Source organism: Monodelphis domestica, chromosome 3 (assembly GCF_027887165.1).
Source record: "Monodelphis domestica isolate mMonDom1 chromosome 3, mMonDom1.pri, whole genome shotgun sequence".
NCBI classification, from domain to species: domain Eukaryota; kingdom Metazoa; phylum Chordata; class Mammalia; order Didelphimorphia; family Didelphidae; genus Monodelphis; species Monodelphis domestica.
In genome coordinates, this window is record NC_077229.1 from 488,027,255 (window position 1) to 488,047,313 (window position 20,059).

Below are 20,059 nucleotides of genomic sequence, written 5' to 3' on the forward strand. Positions count from 1 at the left end.
GCAGATAGAGTGGTAAGGGCTAGGCAATGGGGATCAAGTGACTTGCCCAGGGTCACACAGCTGGGAAGTGTCTGAGGCCAGATTTGAACCTAAGACCTCTTGTCTCTAGGCATGGCTCTCAATCCACTGAGCTATCCAGCTGCCCCCTCTTCTTTTTTTTTTTTATCTGTACAAAAGCTGCTAAATTTTATTGGTCCAAAATGTCTGTTTTCTTTTTTTATTATCCTCACTATCCAAGCCAGGAAGACCAAAAATAGAGAAGGAAAACTATAGACCAATCTCCTTAACGAACATAGATGCGAAAATATTAAATAAAATAAGAGCAAAGAGACTACAACAAGTAATCACAAGAATTATTCACTATGACCAGGTGGGATTCATACCAGGATGCAAGGCTGGTTCAATATTAGGAAAACCATCCACATAGTAATAATTGATTCTCACTCTCATTGGTCTTTGATAACAAGTACCAAAGAGTGCCTTAGACCCATCAAATAGGCAAAATTGGCAAGAAATAAAAAAAGGAAAATGACAGATTTTGGCAGGTCAAGAGAAAATGGAAACATTGATATAGGAAATTTAACTAAATGCTGCCTGATGATTTAAACTTGAATTTTCTTTCTGTTGGTGTCCTATGTGACTGAACTTTACAAGGTACTTCTGATATTTCTGGGAACTTTGGGGGTATGATTTCTTGCCATGTGGGAGTCAGTTTTTATTTTTCATGATGTTTTTCTGGAAGACTTGCAATCCTAAAACTATCTTTTCACATCTTATCTTTAGGTTCATTATTCTTGTTCTGTAGAATTCTAATATGTTCATACATTATCATTTTGTAATTTTGTTGCATTATTTCCCCTTCTATATGTATTTTTACTTCCAAATTCTGTTATTTCTTTAGGGAATCCACTGAGATGGAGTTTCTTTTTTCCCCTAATTTCTCTAGTTTCTGGTTTGATTTGAGGTTTCGTTCCTTAAGAATTCTAATTTACTTGCTTACCTATTTGATATTTTTACTTATTCTCCAGTTGCTCTTCAGATCTGTGGGAGATTCTTAGAATTGTTACATTTCTGTTTTTGCAGAGATTTTTGAGCTATCTTCATCTTCTCTAGGCAATTGTAACTCATTTTCTTTTGTTGTGAAGTACTTTTATACTCAGATTGCAGTTGCAATTTAAATTGTCCAGACTATACTAAAATGAATTAAAAAACTGCACAAATAGTAACTTCTGTTGCATGCAGGTGGTGATGGAGAAGTTAGGGTTAACATGTTGAAAAGGCGGATTAAAGTCAGTAAATGACTAGTCTTTGTATTTCCAAGTACATATTTTGAGGTTGCTGTTTAAATGATACTTTTGCATAATTGCATAAAATAGTTTACTTTTGTATGTTGATTGTTTGACTTATTTAGGGTTAAATAAGAAGAAAACTTGGAATATCATACTAGTAGAATTTCATTTTATAAAATAAAGTTGGAATGTCCAGGCCTGGCATGACTTTCCACATCATCACTCACAGTACATACTATGGATTCATGGAATTATGTTAGGGAAATCCTTCTTCATGATTATGTTAACAAATCCTTATTCATTTAGTAATTGGTTTATTGAATGAAGAAACTGTCTGCGTGTTTAATATAGGTACAGTATACAACTTTGTTAGAACAGTGTTAAACATGCAATATGAAATCAGCATCTTTTAAAGAATGCCTCCAGATATAACATCAAAAGAGCTTGAGGGATTCAGGAAGTGTTCTATATTTCATTCTCTAAATGAAAACAGGAAACATTTCTTGTAATGCTGGCTCTTTTCTTCCCTTCAGTTGGCTTTTGACTTTCTCCAATCAATCACTCTATTGTTTTTTTTATGATGTCCTTGCTGAAGTTGCACTTACTTCCAATCCTCTATCTTTAGGATGCCCAGGATTGTTCTGCTAACCTCCCATCCCTTGCTGCCTGATCTCTATTGTCTCAGGTCTTCAGGGATCTGTTTCTCTCAGAGGCTTGGGGTGGTCTTTTGGGACACAGCTGCTGGGAGACTCTGAGTGGTCGCTGTACGAGGGTCTATTTTCTACCTTTATCCGTACCAGTCTTGCAGGTTCCACCATTCTTTCTAAAACTGGCTCTCTTCAGTCCCTGGTCTGGCCTCTGGAGAAGGGGATGCTTAAAGAGATTGAGAGTGTCTGAGGACACTTATTTGAACTGGGAAAGATAGAACAAAATTGCTTAAATAGGAGTTGGAACTGAAAGTATGAGGAGATAGTAATAATAATACTCCACCCCCTGCCCCAAGTTGACTTCAGTGAGTCCAAGTCACCGGCCATGGGCCCCCTACATCCTAAGGCAGTGATGGCAAACTTTTTAGAGATGAAGTGCTGTGCCCATCCCCTCCAGAGATTGGATGTCCTGCCTCACTCCCAGACAGAGGAGGGAGGGAGGAAGCTGCTGGGCAGAGGGACAGGTGATGAGAGACACATGTGGAGAGGAGGAGGAGTGGCCCCAGCACTCCACTCCCCTCCAGCTATATGCCATGCTGTGAGGTATGCTCCCCTCAAACCTATCTCTTCTCTAACCCCATCACAGGAATCACCTTCACCACAGACTCAACTGGCTGCTGTCTGCTTCACACCCTCATGCACCGTGTGACCCCACTCACCACCCTAGCACCTTACCCCAGACAGGGGATGGAGGAAGCACTCCTATTGGGCTACTAAGCAAAGGGGTGGGGGAAGTGAGAAATGTCCTCAGACTTGGTGGAGAGGGGAAGTGGAGCAGCCCCCACCCCACCCCACCCCCCTCAAGTGCCATAGGTTCACCAGCACAGCTCTGGAGCAAAAACCTGCTAGGGGCTACAATCCCATAGCATTAGTGCTATTAAATTCTGAACTGCTGGGGTGGCATCAACTCAGCCAGAGACAGACCAACCATCATGTAACACTAGCTCAGTTTGGTCCAGGGCTAAGCCAAAGAACTAAAGAAAAGAGAGAGTACAACAGGGTACCAGGACAGGACAAATGGGGGAGGGGGGAAGGTTGGGAGAAATATAGGGGTAAGTGCTTTGAAACACTCCACTAAGCCTTTGGGAAAGAGCACAACATCTAGCTGGGTCCAATTCCGACCTCCCAAACATCAATTAGGGCAGAAACCTAGATTGGTGTACCCTGAATTGACTGGTGTGGGAAGAGGCTAAGACATTTGAGATTCAGACTTCAAGGAAACCACAATCAGAGGGGAGGGAGTCAAGAAATGAAATAAAAGGGATAAGAAATTAAATTTAGCAAAGATTTCAAGAAGTGATTCAAATATTTTAAACACATTCAGATAAATTAACAGGAAAACACATGATGACAAAAGGATATATGGCCTTCAGGTCTGGCAAAGGAATTCAGGCCAATAAACTGCAAAAAAAAGGAAATGATCTAACATTTGATGAGACAGAAGACCCTGTGGAATTTAAGGAGAACATGCAACCATAATATACTTTTCCTGAGTGGTTCAAAAGAGAAATGAGAATTATGATACCAGAGTTTACATCCTGGATAGCAAAAACAATGAGCAGACTAGAAAAATTGGAATCTGCAATGTCAAATTGCATCAAAGAAACAAAAGAGAGAACAATAGATTGGGAATGCAAATACACAGACATAAATGACAATCTAGAATAAAAGAAGCAAAAACAAAAAAATTATGCTCACTATGCAAGTAAAATCTATGGATCTCAAAGACATAATCTGTACAGAAAAAGTAAAGATTACAAATCTCCCAGAAAAATGTGATAAGACAAAAAAAAACTCTGCATCACTTCCTGGAGGTTGTTCCAGTTCCGTGGAATTCCTCCACTTTATTATTCCTTTGAGCACAATAGTATTCCATCACCAACATATACCACAATTTGTTCAGCCATTCCCCAATTGAAGGGCATCCCCTCATTTTCCAATTTTTGGCCACCAAAAAGAATGCAGCTATGAATATTCTTGTACAAGTCTTTTTCCTTATTATCTCTTTGGGGTACAAACCCAGCAGTGCTATGACTGGATCAAAGGGCAGACAGTCTTTTATCGCCCTTTGGGCATAGTTCCAAATTGCCCTCCAGAATGGTTGGATCATTTCACAACTCCACCAGCAATGAATTAGTGTCCCTACTTTGCCACATCCCCTCCAGCATTCATTACTTTCCATAGCTGTAATGTTAGCCAATCTGCTAGGTGTGAGGTGATACCTCAGGGTTGTTTTGATTTGCATCTCTCTGATTATAAGAGATGTAGAACACTTTTTCATGTGCTTATTAATAGTTTTGATATCTTTGGCTGAGAACTGCCTGTTCATGTCCCTTGCCCATTTATCAATGGGAGAATGGCTTGATTTTTTGTACAATTGATTTAGCTCTTTGTAAATTTGAGTAATTAAACCTTTGTCAGAGGTTTTTATGAAGATTTTTTCCCAATTTGTTGCTTTCCTTCTGATCTGGAGCAGAACCAGGAAAACATTGTACACAGAGACTGATACACTGTGGTACAATTGAAGGTAATGGACTCCTCCACTAGGGACAATGCAATGTCTCTGAACAATCTGCAGGGATCTAAAAAACACTATCCACAAGCAGATGATAAACTGTGGGAGCAAAAACACCAATGAAAAGCAACTGCTTGACTACAGGGACTGAGAGGAAATGACTGAGGAGAGACTCTAAATGAATACTCTAGTGCAAGTACCAACAACATGGAAATGGGTTCGAACCAAGAACACATGTGAAACCCAGTGGAATTGTGCGCCCGCTATGGGAGAAGTGGTGGGAGGGGGCGGGGGGGAGGAAAAGATAATGATCACTGTTTCCAATGAATAATGTTTGTAAATAACCAAATAAAATAATGTTTAAAAAGTCAAAAATAAAATAAAATAAAATAAAATCCATATTACATAAAAAAAGAAAAAAATTTAATACTATGATAAAGTAAATAATAGAGCACTTCCCAGGACTTCTGGATGTAGAAAATGAAATACCAGTTGAAAAAATTCAGATTGTCTCCAGAAAAAAACCAAAGCTATAAACTCCAAGACACATAGTAGTTAAATTTAACAATTCAATTCAGAAACAAATTCTGAAAACCAGCAGAAGAAAGACATTCAAATACAAAGGAAAGAACATGCAAATAATACAAGACTATTCTGTAGTCACCAGAAAACATAGGAGAGAATGAAATCATATGTGTCAAAGAGCAATGAAGCTCAGGATACAGTCCCAATGATCTATCCTACAATCTAAGCTTAACTGCCATAGGGAGGGTGGGGGGGAAAGGATGTTTAATAATAAAGAGGCATTTAAAATATTTTAGGAAGAAAACTAGAACTGAAGGGATCTTTTGTTTCTTGAATACCCCAAGCAACAGAAATACAGGAAGAGTGAATAAATGTAGCAGGCTATGATAGCAACAGCAACAGAGTGACAGGAGAGAGATCAATGAGAGACTTCTTTCTAACATACACCAGGAGACTAAATAAAGGTGGCAATCTGGCATAGGTAACAGGGAAGCAGAGATAGGGCACTTTATAAGACAGATGCTAGCAACAGTCTGCCTTGTTGTTCAATCGTTTCAGTCATGTCTGATTCTTTGTGACTCCATTTAGGATTTTCTTAGAAAGGGTACTGGAGTGGTTTGCCATTTCCTTCTCCTACTCATTTGATAGATGAGGAAACTGAGGCAAACAGAGATTAAGTGACTTTCCCAGGGTCACACAGCCAGTAAGTGTCCGAGGTCATATTTGAACTCAGGTCTTCCTGACTCCAGGACCAGCACTCTATCCTGAGCCACCAAGCTGTTTCTATCAGCTTGCCTAAAGGTAAATCAATATTTTTCTGTGGGACTATAGTACAAAATGGTAAGTTACAAGAAGAGGAGGAAGGGTGAAGGGGGATAGAGGACTGTGTAATATGTTGGGAGGTTAAAACAATGTCTAACAGAAAGAGAAGAACCCACAGAATAAGCGGTGAGGAGGGGGGAGGAGTGGAAGATTAAAAAGATGAAGGAAAGGAAGGAAGCTTTACTTCCCTACTGATTGGAGAGGGCTCTGATTTTTGGAGAGACAGTATGTGAATGGAAATGGAAGACCTTATACTAGGTGTGGTCTGGGAGGATATGGTGCTTGGGAAGTCTACTGGTCCTACACTGGAAAGGAGAAGAGGAGGAACCCCTGGGGGCAACTGGGACCCAAGGGAGTGGGAAATCATTGACAAATATGGGTGGCCACATAATCAGGGATCTGGGGGAGGGAGGCATCTCTAGGGTGAGATAATATTTCCACTGACATCTACAATAAATGGCATCATTCTGTAAGTGAGGCACATTGGAAAGGGGGAGCCCTACAAGGCAGTGGCAGAAAGCATCTAGAGAGGAGAGCACAGCATAGATACCTAAGAATCTTTGATTGCATGAAGAATACAGAAAAAAGGGAGACCAGACAATTATGGGGGTCATGAATGAGGTTATAAAGTAAAAAGAGGTGCTAGGTAATGAAGAAAGTAAGAAAAATCATTTTTGGAAAGAGGCATAAAAATTATTTTTAAAAAACTAATAAATAGGACTAGTTAAAAGGCAAGAGAGGATGGAGGAATCTATTTGACTAACTGAAAAAGGAAAAAGATAGGGAAGAGTTATATAACCAGCTAAAAGCAGGAGAGAAAAGGAATGAGCAAAACTCCAAAAGGTAGGAAAATTAGTAGAAGAGATCGAGAGTTGGGGGGGGGGGAGAGCCAGTGGGAACAGTCACCTTAAAAAAATGAGCAAGTAATTGAAGGAGTATAACTTACATCAGAAGAGCACATCTTGAAAGCTGAGCAACATTGGAGAAGATCTTTCTTTCTCTCTCCTCCTCTTAGGGCATTCAGGTCAAGGAGCTGTATGTACACTCTTGAGTTTAATGGTGATAGAGGAAACTACCAGGCACCTTTACTGCCAGTGACAATATACTACCAAGCCCTAGACACTCACTGAACAAAGAAAATGGTGGTAGGACACAAGGCAGGAGGGTCGTCATACCACTGAATGCTCTTGAGCCATGGATGAACTCAAAGAAGCAATAACACATACATTTTCATTTCGGTACATTAGCTAGAACTGTGGCCCAGTGAAAGTTTACAGTGTTCTTCAAATGTCTTCCCTTCCTTCACCTTCCATGTTGGACAGTTCCTGTGGGGTCAGACTTAAATAGAAACAGATCCTTGTGGGCTAAATATTGACTTAAAAACTTATAAACTAACATTTTCCATATTGTATTGTACACTTACTTATTTTGTTAAACATTTCATGAAAGTACAAATTAATTTTATTTCAGATTGTGTTTTTATTTATTTTGTTAAACATTTCCTAATTGTAGCTTAGTCTATCTGGTTCAGCAGTACTTTTTGGGCTGTGGGGAGCAGAGTTTGATGCCTGGGCTGTACTTCACCAGTATTGGGGAGTGTGTTCAATTATAGAAGGAAGGTGAAAAGGAATAAAGGGGGGTAAGTAAGAAATAACACCCTTCAAAGTAGCAATAAAACCACTTAAACTTGAAAAATGCCTGGAAATGGACTGCAAAGTCTACTGAAAAAACATATAAATATAGAAATTACCATGAAAACTGCCTTGAGAAATCGCCTGCAGTTCTAGAGAAATGTGGTCTTTTGAAATAAGGGTCCATGAAGGCAGTGTGGTGTCCTGGCTATCTCACAGGAAGTGAAAATACGGTATGTTCTTGCACTCAAGTGCAGATGTACATTTCCATTTCATAAGTGGTCCTTAAGAAAATACTGGTAGAGACCAGTGTATTAAGGAACCATTATAAGACTACAAGATCATGCCCATTTTTCCTACCTGAGGCAGCACATTTAGGCAGACCAAATTCCAGAATCTATGTTTTCTGATAGGTGACAGAAGCAAAGACCCTTTGTAATGGTGAAGGGAATGGGACATTTGGTTCATTTATTAAAATTTAATGTCTACGGTTTTGTCAAAATAATACAAGTTATTCCACTTAGGCAGAAAGTCTTTTCAAATGTTAAGGAACATCTATTTATACAACACAATTTGTGCAATTGCAAAAGTTGAAAAGAATTTATGCTAGTTTGATTGGTCACAATATTTTAAATGTATTGCTTGATATCGATATGTAAAATATAGATGCCAACATTTTGTTTACTTGGACATTGATCAGATATAGAAACTTCTATATTAAAATGTGAAAATGGGTTAAGATTTTATGAATCAACATTTTCTCCCCCGTGTGTCAATCCATCAGGACTTACTGATGTCACAAAGTGACATCCCAGGCTCCTGTTGTTGGGGACAGGGACTGACCCCATGATTTCAGTTATACAAGAGGGTGAAGCACTTCCTACCAGAGCATGTTAACGCCTTTTCAGAAACTAGAGACAAGTTCTCTTCCATATAAATAAGGAAACGGGTTTTTGAAATGAAGTAATTTGCCCAAGATCACTATTCATTGCCAAAGCTAGGATCCCATCTCCAAGGGCATAGGAGGTAATAATTCAATTTAACCACCGAATCATTTATAATGATACATATCATTTTAATCGAGGAATTGTGCCTGGCACATAGTAAGCACTATATAAATGTTAGCTGTTATTAGATTCTTGAACAAAATTAGCCCTTCAAACTCTAGAGATAGGGGCTTCCCCAGGATCTCCTTACAGAGAAATGATCAGAGTAATACTGATTTTTTAAAAAGAAACTGATACACTCAACAGTATTATATAATTCATGATAACATTATTATAATATCATCGAAGGAAGCTGGACGAGATGAGTACAGAGATCCTGCCCAGCCCTAGAATATGATCTAGTCCCAAGCAAATCCTGATGACTCTTGAATTTTGTGAATTTGACACAGTTAGAAAATATGTCAAATTTTTAGAGCCAGTTTTACTAAAGAATAATTGTTTATTAGGCTTTCTATTCTGTGGTGCAACAGCTTGATGGGAGGCAAAAAGCTCGACTCCACTGAAGCAAAGCTCTGGAGATATGGAAGGCAAAAGCCTGAACCCCTATTGAGCCATAAGGCAGCTGAGGTTTAGCATTCTCCTGCCCTGTACCCAAGGTACCCACAAAATCACTCATGTATGCCTTTTCCCTTGGGAATCTAAGCCAGGTTGTTACATTGTCGATTTATGATCTATAGAAATCACTGTGTAGACTTAATGAGGTAAACTAGATTACATTGTACAACTGGAAACTTGTACAAAATCCCCAGCTTGCTTTCTCCCTCTATAAAAGTAGATGTAACTTTCAATAAAGTGCTTCTGGTTGCTATCAGCACCTCTAGTTCTCCTGACCCCCAATTATGTCTGTGCCATTTTCCTTGCTGCCTTTTGGGGACCCTAACTGATTATTATTATTATTATTATGATTATTAACTATTCTATCCTACTCTTAAGAAAAATATTTATAAAAATTATAAGAATTTAATTTTTCAAACATTAAAATCTCCATAAAATACCAATTTTCAAAGATGTTGTATTCTTCTTACATGTATACAAAGAAATGTGAGATGGTGGTTAGAAGGCTGACCTTGAAGTCCGGAAGGCCTAGGTTTAAGTTCTGATTCTGAGGCAGGCTGCCTCTGTGACCATAGAGAAAGCCCCTTAATGACTCGGTCACCTAGGCAACTCCCTAAACTGATAAATTGTGGGGCAGCTGGGTGGCTCAGTGGATTGAGAGCCAGGCCTAGAGATGGAAGGTCCCAGGTTCAAAGCTGGCCTCTGACACTTCCCAGTTGTGTGACCCTGGGCAAGTCACTTAACCCCCATTGCCTAGCCCTTACCTCTCTTCTGCCTTGGTACACAGTATTGGTTCTAAGATAGAAGGCATGGGTAAAAAAAATGATAAATTGTAGATATGTTGCTGATCTTCCTCAGTGGTGGAAGTTTCTGGAGTACTCAATAGTAATGAAGGAAGAGACTGGCAGAATAAAAAAGAATAACACTGTGTTAAAAATTATAATTATTGGGGGGCAGCTGGGTGGCTCAGTGGGGTGAAATCCAGGCCCAGAGACAGGAGGTCCTAGGTTCAAATTTGATCTCAGACACTTCTTAGATGTGTGACCCTGGACAAGTCACCTGACCCCCATTGCCTAGTCCTTACTTCTCATCTTCTTTGGAACCAATTCACTGTATTGATTCTAAGACCAAAGATTAGGGTTTTTTTAAATGATAATTATCTAACATTTGTCCATATGTTACGATGGGCAATAGATTCTGTTTAGTGAATGACTGAATTTAAAAAAGAATCAACATGTGCTCTGTGCCAAGCGCTGTGCTAAGTGCTGGAGACTCACAGAGAAAGAAAATCAGGCTAGTCCTTCTTTCAAGGAGTTTATACAGGGAGACAACAAATACCGTATGGGTGAGTTCCTCTGCAAGCTGGATAGAAAGGCTTGTTGCTGTGTCCAGGAAGTTTATCCCCTCCCCCTCCTAAGGAGCTTTACCTCTCTATCAAACATTCCTGACATAGCAGAGTCCCTGTTACATTCTGGATGTCAATAAAAGTTAAGGTTTGGGAGAGAATGGGGGAGAAGCAAGAAGAGAATGAGGAAGGAATAAGTAAGTAACACAGCAGGCAGGTGAGGAAGGAATGAGGAAGAGACAGTCAAGCTAGGCACCATGTGGTCAGGTTACTTAGAGGAATATTGTCTACCCTTCCAATAAACTTTATAAAATATATATATATATCTGGGTAGAAATATTACTTAATTTTTACATTGCTCCTTAGGGTAGAGCATCCGGGCAAAGTGCAGTACCTGGGCTTTGAGAGGGTAAGGCAGGTCAGATGGAAAGGCCCTTTGGTATTCTCTCCCTGCCCATCAAAATGGGTGATCTTTTCTTCCATGTAAGTGGGGGTGTAGAGGATCCCTCAATGATAACCTTTGGAAGTAGGGAAGAGTGAAGTAAATCCAAGAGTTAAGAGTGAAGTCCTATGGCCTGTCTCCCATGGAAATGGAGATAGGACATTGCTTATTGGATGTAGGAAGAGGGAAATGAAAATCTGATGGGATTTGGGTAGAGAGCAAGGCGGAAAAAAATGCCGTTCTATTGGACCCTTGTTATGATTAAAGTTGTTTAGAGACTATCTTAATTTATAATTACCAAGTAATTAATTAAATGATTTAATTCTTTAATTAATTTTTTTGTTAAAAGTAGTCCACAGTAATTTAAGGCACCAGCCACATATGACCAGCTTCCTTAGCTTCTTCCCCCTGCACTGCCTACCCCAGAGCTAGAGTCAAATGCTTATCTGCTCAGTCAGGATTCCATGGAAAAAGTACCCACTTCCTCCCTGTTCTCCAGTTTATGCTCTCCATGCTGTCCCTTTCTCAAGCTTATTTGATTGGAGCAAGTCAACCTGACTCTGGGCAAGAGGAGGGTTTTCTGGTGTCACAGGGACCTTTAGGGAGGTCTCTCAGTGGACACGTCCACTTTTCTCTGCCACACTATCTTAAGAGGCTTGGTTCACAGATAAACAACAAATAAGCTTTGTCTTCACCCTTATTCAGCCTGGAGATGGGGAGAACCACGTTATAGCTTCAATCTTAGAATTAAATTTCTTTTTCTTTAAAATTCAAAGGTTTTCTTGGGTGCCAAAAAGGGGTAGAGGCTAGTGTTAAATTTCCACACCCATTTAACTCACATGAAAGAATTTTCATTTCAGAAAACAAATGAAGCTAGGTTGATGTAGGTAGCTAGGCAGAGGGAGGCAAGATGTTTGTTTAAATGAACAAGGAAAACTACATGCAAGCATTGATTTGGTCCTCCTTGAGATTCTTTTATTTCAGTGGCAAAAATAAAAGTATAATTTCAGTATAATAACTAGAAAATTCAACATTTCCTAACATTAGTATATGTTCATATCACAGATCTTAGGAAACTCAACAGCAGAATTTTAAGTCAAAATAAGCCTTATTGGAGAACCCACAAGATAAAGTTTAAACTTTGATTCATAGTGCAAACAAAATTTAGTGCTTTGAATGAAGTAATTAAGACATATAACCCAAGATCTCAGAATGGGGCATCCTTGCTTGTCATATAGAATTTCCAATGCTGTTCCATCATATGGCATGGAAGAAGTTCTCGGTCGCTGATCAACAGTATTTCATTTAGCTGCAGATAATGGGTAAGGTTTTGTGATGTCTCACTGGAAGGTCCTGTTTGAAAAGTTGACAAAACATTACTAAGGACCTTAACTATGGCGTTACTAAGAATCATTAGCACTTGAATTCAGGTCAATCTGAGGGCAAGCATATCCGATTCTGTGACCAAAACAACTTTTCCCCTCATTCTACTTCCATTATCTCCGCAGCATGCATGCAACAACATAGAACATGGACATGGTAGTCAGAAATACTTCCCTCGTGGCCTGGCTCTAGCTCTTAGCTTCCTTCTAAGAGTCCCAGCAACGTGGTTAACAGACTTTGGCATTTTCAACATGAGCACTTACATTTAGGAAATTAGTTAAATGTTACAAACCAGGAGTTGCCCTATTGTTTTGTCGATTGTCTAGACTTATGAAAGTGATGGAGAAAATGTTAATAATGAAGATTAGGTGAAAAGCAAAGAAATATTGGGTGCCAACTGGAACAGTTAAAATTTAGGGGAGACTGAGGCAGGTAGAAATTAGTTTCTCTCTGCAAGGAGTATTATATTTATGAGGTTTATTAAAGGTTGAGAATTTAAGAATATACAAGTAAGAAAAGGCACGTGCCAGGTGGGCCATAAGGCCCACCCAAAATTCCACTCACATCATGAGACGCATCTGTTTGCCAGCGGAGACAGGAAGTAAAAGAGCACTCGCCTACCGGGAAGACCCTTTAAATAAAACTTTGCTCTCGTCCCAGGTGAGAATTCAGTGAGATTAGAGGGCATTCTGGGAGCTAGCAAGGACTCCTGGGGAATGGAGTCCAGAGTTCAAATCTCAATTTTACACAACTATGTGCCAAGTTCTAGACTAATCACTTTATCAATATTATCTCATTTGGCCCCCACAACAAGGAGTAGATGTTGTTATCATCTTCATTTTACAGATGGGGAAACGGAGGCAGATAACAGTTAAGCATCTCTGGCAGAGGTGAAAAATCTAGCGCCCGAGGCTTTCTCACTGTACTCTCGGTGCTCTATCCACTGTAGCGCGTAGGTGCCAAGATTAAATTTGTAAGTGTGTTGTACGTTCTGCTCATGTTAAATGCTGCCAGCACTACCCTGAATACAGAAGACCACGGCTGGCTCTCTACCATCAGGACATAATCAGAATGCTTGAAAGTTTTTCTGTATTTCATTATAAATGTTGTTCTGCAGAATTCTGAAGCCTGGTTGCTCCCGGCTCCCTTCTCTTCTTGGAACCATTACAGACTGGTTTCAAGAGATCAGACCCACTCCATCTTTTGGTTGCAGGAACTCTACGGGCACACACACACACACACGCACACGCACACACACACATGCACACACACACTCACTCACATCACCAATGTCAATGCAGTATCTGCCAAAATTCAGTTCCAATGCCATCTTCTATATAGACATTCCCCTAGCTACTAGGACCTGCTCCTGAAATGTCTGTGTTCATTTTTGTACAAAGCATAAACCCATATACGGTGTGTGCTATAAGTGCAAGTTTTGTACCCTTGGACTTCGCCTCCCAGAACTCTTTTCTCGTCCCCAGAGCCCTTTGCCCTTTCTGGGGCTCCCCCCGGAGACTGCGGCTGCAGTTAGTGAGCTCCCTTTTCTCTCTAGTGTCGAACTCTACAGTATTTGTTGTTGTCCAGTCACCGTGGCACGGCGCATGGGGTTTCCTTGGCTAAGGCACTGGAGCCGTCTGCCATTTCCCTCTCCAGTGGGTCAAGGCAACCAGGGTGAAGGGATTTGCTCTGGGTCACACAGTGAGTGAGTGACTCTGGGAGAGAGTGAGGAGGAAGGCTTCGTGCAACGCTGCCTCCCTTCAGTCTGATTCGTGTGAAAGTCAAGAAGATGTCACTGATCCTCTCACACACACATGTATCAGCATGCACATGCTCTAACATATGACTAACATGTAGCACACCAGCACATACACATGTGTACATCCATGCTGAAGGCAAGGATGGTTTCATTTTTGCCTTTGTTGGTCACCTAGCAGAGGGCAAGTTACACAGCAGGTGCTTAGTAATTGTTGGCTAATTGAAAAACTACCAAATGCAGTAAGAAATCCATCCTGGCTCTAGAGGTCAAGGAGTGTTCGAAGCAGTCCTGGGTCCTCTGAAGCCTGAATTCACGCAGGTGCTTCAGATATTTTTAGCCACCCTTCAGGCCCTGGGCATGGTGCAAACTCCAGGGAGTCTCTACTGTTATTCAGCTATAGGTGACTTCTTGGCCGTTCTGAATAGCTGCCAATAGGAGCTGAATAATAAATGGAGCAGGGACTACATTGTTAGGAGATTTCACAACCCACAGCTCCCTCATTTTAGAGACAAGGAAACTGAGGCTGAGAGGTGAAGAGCCCCCAAATGCTACCTATGGGCCACAGGGGTGAGGGGTGCTCTGAAAGACATTTCAATCAATCATTTTTGACTTTTTTAGTTTCTTGCCAGTCTAGTAATGTCTCAACTTGGTAATGCCTCTGGAATGTGGCCCTTTCTCTTCTGGCTGGACCTTGGCCTAGACCACCGGGTCATGCTGTGTCCTGGCCATCCATTTCTACCTCGAGTCATCCATCTCCTCTCCAGCAGCCTTGTTTGCCCTTCCACTTTACCTCATCCCTTTAGATTTGTTTCTTCACACATTAGACTATCCTGGGAGATCCTGGAAAGGAAGTCCCACCCCTTTTTTTTTAACCTACATTTGTCTCTTTCCTTCCTCAGAGTACTTCCAATGATATTTCGCCTGAGGTGACAGTATTATGGTTATTTTATGTGGTTAAATTTACATTGCCAACCTGAGAGGGTTATTGGAGTATGCTGCCACCATGAGGAAATAAATTTCTTGGATAAGTGAAATTAAGAACTAGGCTTAGACTACAAGTAAACAGAGTTTTAACCTGAAGAAATGATGCCTGGTAAATTCAGTTGAGAGTCCAATGAGGGATGGGGGTGGTCATGTGGCACAGTTGAAGAAGATGGGGAGGCACAGAGGACAGTCTAGTCTCCTTTGTAGTTGCCTCCTTCATAGGAAAGAAGTGTGGAAGCCCTCCCCCTTAGATGTTGGTGCCCTAGAGCAAAAATACTGTTTGCCTTATGCTAGTTATAGTTCTGCAGGCATAATTAACATAAATAAAGATGAGCACTTTTCCCTTCAGAAAAACTATAAATGTTTATTTCAACAAGGAAATTGAAATATTACCAACCTATGTTTAAGACTAGTGTAGACATATATAGAACACATTTTTTTAAAAAAAGCTATAGTTTTCTATCTTCTAAATTATTAACTATTGGGAATCTACCTTTTAAAATAAATTTAATGCTTTCAGAGAGAGATCTTTCCATCATCTTTTTCTCAACCATTTCCAGTAATTATCCTTCCAAGCTTGTATACACCTCTCTGGTTCTACAATTTCAGCAGATCAAAAGCCCTTACAACCTTTTTTTCCATTTGTAAATTCTAGGGATTTCATCCTAAGCAATAAGGCTTGCCTTCCCTGGCAGTCTCCTGCTGAAATGATTTCCTGAAGGTGTCGACTCCCTCAGAGCTCCTTCCACATGGCAGAAGCAGGAACCAAAAGCATGCACCTTCTAACTGGCTCTCTCTGCTCAACACGGATCATCAAGATGACTACTTTTCTCCAATCAAGGAATAACTTTCCAATTCTTTTTCAATTTTTTTTCTAGGCATGTGAAACATTCCCTTTCTGTAGCCCTTTGCTGCTGGGAGCTGCTAGCGAGGTGTAACTTCATTTAGACAAAATGTTTCTCCTTTTCAGCTTAAGTTCAGATTGTCTCTGAACAATCTTTCCCAGAAGCCGTTTTGGAAGGAGCTGAATTTCTTCTCCCAGAACATTTTTAAACACTGGCAACAAGGCTTTTGAACATAAATTCCAGCTAGTTTCTTGACACCAAGCTAAATCCATTTTGTTGGCAAGCAAATACCACCTCTACCTGAATGCTCTTGTCTGTTCTATATCACTGTTTCCCAGAGTTATAAACCAGAACTCATGAAATCCATAATCTGTCTGCCTGGTGAGCTCAGCTAGACAGAGAGTGGCACTAATATTTCCTGGGTCAAAGATTTCATCCTCATACAGATAAAAATTCTGTTTCACAACCATATACTACATCCTTTACTCTTCTGGTAATCTCTAACGGGGTATGTGTGTCTTTGTTGAATCCATCCTTTCTATTGGAAAAACAATATAAAAGATATCTACCTGACAGGAGATTAATAGCATTGTCTTTGAAGGGCATTACTCCAAAAGACGTAACTGGAGACCATTATTAAGCATTACAGGATGTATTGCTGGAAAGGACATTTGAAATAATTTAGTTTAGCCCCTTCATTTTGTTGGATGATAAAACTGAGACCCAGAGGGACTGCAACTTGCTCATGTCCCACAAATAGAAAGTAGAAGGATTGGGCCTTGAACTCAGCTCCCCTGACTTCAAGTCTGATGTTCTTTCCAATACTCTTGATTTACAGTTCTTTTTCTAAGATCATTGAAATGAAAATTTCAAAACACTTAAATTGCTTGCTTGCTTTCTAACACTTTCTTTTAAAAATGATTTGTGGAAGATAGATCCAGTTTAGGTAATGATGATGTGTAATAATAATGATGATGAAGAAAAACTGACATTTACACTTACACTTTATGGTCTGCAAAATGATTTGATTCTCAGAATAATACTATGGGATAAGTACCCCAGGCATCCTTAATCCCATTATACAAATGAGGAAAATGAAGTTAGGAGAGATTAAATGACTTATCCAGGGCAACAAAGTTAAGTGTCTAAACTGGAATTCAAATCTAGGCCAACCTGATTCCAAGACTATTATTCCAGACTGCCTTATTTGTCAACACGATCCTGGATGCTCTTACCTTTGAGAAAAATGATTCTTATTACAACATGTAAATATTGTATTCAGGATCATAGTGAGCAGTTTATGCATCTAAAAACAAAAATTTTCAAGGATCATGAGCTCAAGAAGAAAGGTGATTTCAGTTATATTATATGGAATTGGAGATTCCTAAAAATGTGCTAGTAGCAGGAGGCACTTGGTGTCCTGGGGCAGATGGCAGAAGGCCCCAGCACCTGAGACTTTGGTCCTGCAACAGCAATTCTTCCAGCACCACCCTGGTTGTACACACCTCACAAATGTCTGTTAACTCGGCAAGGTCCTGTTTTCAGTCTTCCCAGAATAAAATCCTCTGTGGCACATCCAATAACCCAATAGGAAAAATTGACTACTTCTTAACTGAATGTCAGGTAAGTTGTTTTAGAAGCTGTTGAAAAAGTACTTTGGACCTCTAGTAAACAAATGGGATCTATATTATAGATATTGGGATATTATCAGTCTTGAGTCCCATGTTCAAGGCCACTATGTTCCTTGTTGCTGACTAATTGTGAGAGTTTAGGTTTTGCTGCAGACTAACCCCAAACTCATTGAATTCACAAATCTCCAAGTGTGATCAATTTTTACAAATGCTGGCATGCCCTGGCACAAAGTAGGCCCTTAATAAATGCTGGCTAACTGACTGAGAAATCCTTAGGATCTAGAAAACAAGCAAATACTTTACTGATATAAATTTGGGCACCAAAGCTTGTTATTAATAGTAGTAGTTATTAAAAACATCAGCGCCAATAAATCTTCTATATTTACATGGTATTTTATACATTTAAGCACTTTCCTATCCTTGACCTACTTCATTTGATCCTTTTGTCCCTCATTCAGTCCCATGACAGTCTACTGAAAGGAGAAGCCTTGACATTATCTGCAAAGAAGTCTGGCTTTTTCCTCTTTATTAAACTAGATATCACATTATTGTAGGTGTAGGCATGCTGTAGTAGTTCATAGAACCTGCTTTTTATTTATTTTTGGTTCATTGACAGGATGGTAAAAGTAACTATTGGCTTTGTAAGAAAAGTTATCTTACCTGAAAAGATGCTATAGCTAGGTACTCCTTATATTCACATAGTTGCAATGTTTGTGGGTGCTATTACTAAGGTAAAAAATAATCGACATCACAAATGAAGGATGAGGGAGCCCTGGTGAGAGATCACTTTGCCTAAAAAAAGATCTGGGGGCTTTAATGGATTAATGCAGGTTCAACAGGAGTCAGCTAAAGCTAAATTAACTATTGTGACCTTGAGGTGTGTTGAGAGGCATAGTTTGCGGGATCTGATCAGGACTGTGCTCAGTTCAGAGGACCATAGTTTCAGTAGGACATTGCTCTCAAAAAAGGATATTGAAGGGACTATGTGGTATGAAGATCAATCAGAGGGACTATGGCCATTTAGAGTGGGGAAGACTGGCTTCATATTGTGGAAGAGGGATTAGGCATCTTCTGTTTGGTCCCAGAAGGCAGAACCAGGGTAGGTATAAAGAGGCAAATTTAGGCTTAATGTTAGGGAAATCTTTCTGATGATTAGAGTCCTACCATAGTGGAATGGGCTGCCTCTGGAGTATGGGGTTACACTAGAAGGCTGCTGAGGTCCCTTTAAACTAGAGGTTTTTAATGGGGATCCATGAACTTGGCTTAATAAAATATTATAATTTTAATTCAATATTATTGGTTTACTTTGCAATCCTATATATTTTATTTTTTGCATCTAAAAATATTATTCTGAAAAAAAAGGTGTCTGTAAAGGCTTCATCAGATTGCCAAAGGGGTCATGACACAGAATAGAAAAGACTAAGAGCCCCTGTTTCAAACTAAAATTCTTTGATTCTGATTTTGTTATAAGGGCCAAATAAAATGCTCCATCTAGATATTTTATATGCAGCAAAAGGCCAAAGGCTTTATTCATCACCAATGAAGGAGTCGGTGCTGTACGTTATTATGGACTATGGGGAATCAAGGGAGTGGAGAGTGTAGTAACAAGACTTCAAAGCTTTATTTTCACCAGCTCCAAATGAAAACACACAAGGCCCTTGTAAATGAAGTTCAAGAGTACCTAAGGAGGCCTGTTTTTGTTTCTAACAATAAATCATTATCATGCTGTTCACACAGAGAACATCACCAACCAAGGTACACAACAGTAGGCAGGAGCTCCGAAGGGAGCAACATGCATGCTTTTCCAACTGATGCTACATTGAAAATAGAGCAGACGGACCAAAAAAAAAAATGTGGTAGATGAGATGGAGAGAAATGGAAAAGATTGTGGGCAGGCAGGCATTTGTTAACACTGTAACTCTAGGAAGTAAAATCTTTATTATATAGAGAAGCAGTGGATTTGGTGGAAAGGGCGCTGGGTGTGGGTTTAGGGTACCTTTGTTTGTATCTAGCCTCTAATACTTCCTACCAATATGACTGAGCAAATTACTGAGGCTACGTTTCTTTCTCTGTTAAAAAGGGATAATAATGATTTTTTTAAAAGTCTGTGGTAATGAAATAGGCAGGTCATGAAGTAGGAGAGTTAGGAAAACCACCATATATGAATAGTTTTCTTAACTGTGTGTATATATATACATATATACATGTACATGCATATATATACACTTAACTAATATATATATACAGACATACATATGTGACGTAATAGGGGCGAGAGTTGGAAATGTGGTCAGAAAGATGTGGGTTCATATCCTGCCTCTGACACCTAAGAAGGCATCACTTAAGCTCTCAGTGCCCAGGGCAACTCTCTAAAGCAAAAATTTCAGAAGAGCTGTTGATCTGCCTTGGTTGAGGATGTCTCTACACTTGGAGTTCCCTTTGAAGTGATTAAAAACTGAAAATAAACTAGCTATAAAACCTTTGTGGATACTGCAGCCAAGGCCATTAAACGGTAACTTTGTGATATAGGTAAAGGGCTCCAAAGGGAGACCACTTTCTCTCAGTTCCATAATGTATTTATTTCTGTCTGGATCAAGATGGCGCTCCTCTGGGGACAGC

General features: G+C 39.8%; 1 protein-coding gene across 1 annotated transcript in view; it reads right to left on the minus strand.

Annotated features, from left to right (window-relative positions):
• Positions 1-11,799: 11,799 nt before the first annotated feature.
• Positions 11,800-20,059, minus strand: part of ANKRD31 (ankyrin repeat domain 31) — a 186,213-nt gene continuing 177,953 nt past the window's right edge. The window contains exon 25 of the mRNA XM_056821110.1: positions 11,800-12,191. Within this exon, the coding sequence (XP_056677088.1) occupies positions 12,046-12,191 (146 nt within the window). The 3' untranslated portion in view covers positions 11,800-12,045. The remainder of the gene's footprint in view (positions 12,192-20,059) is intronic.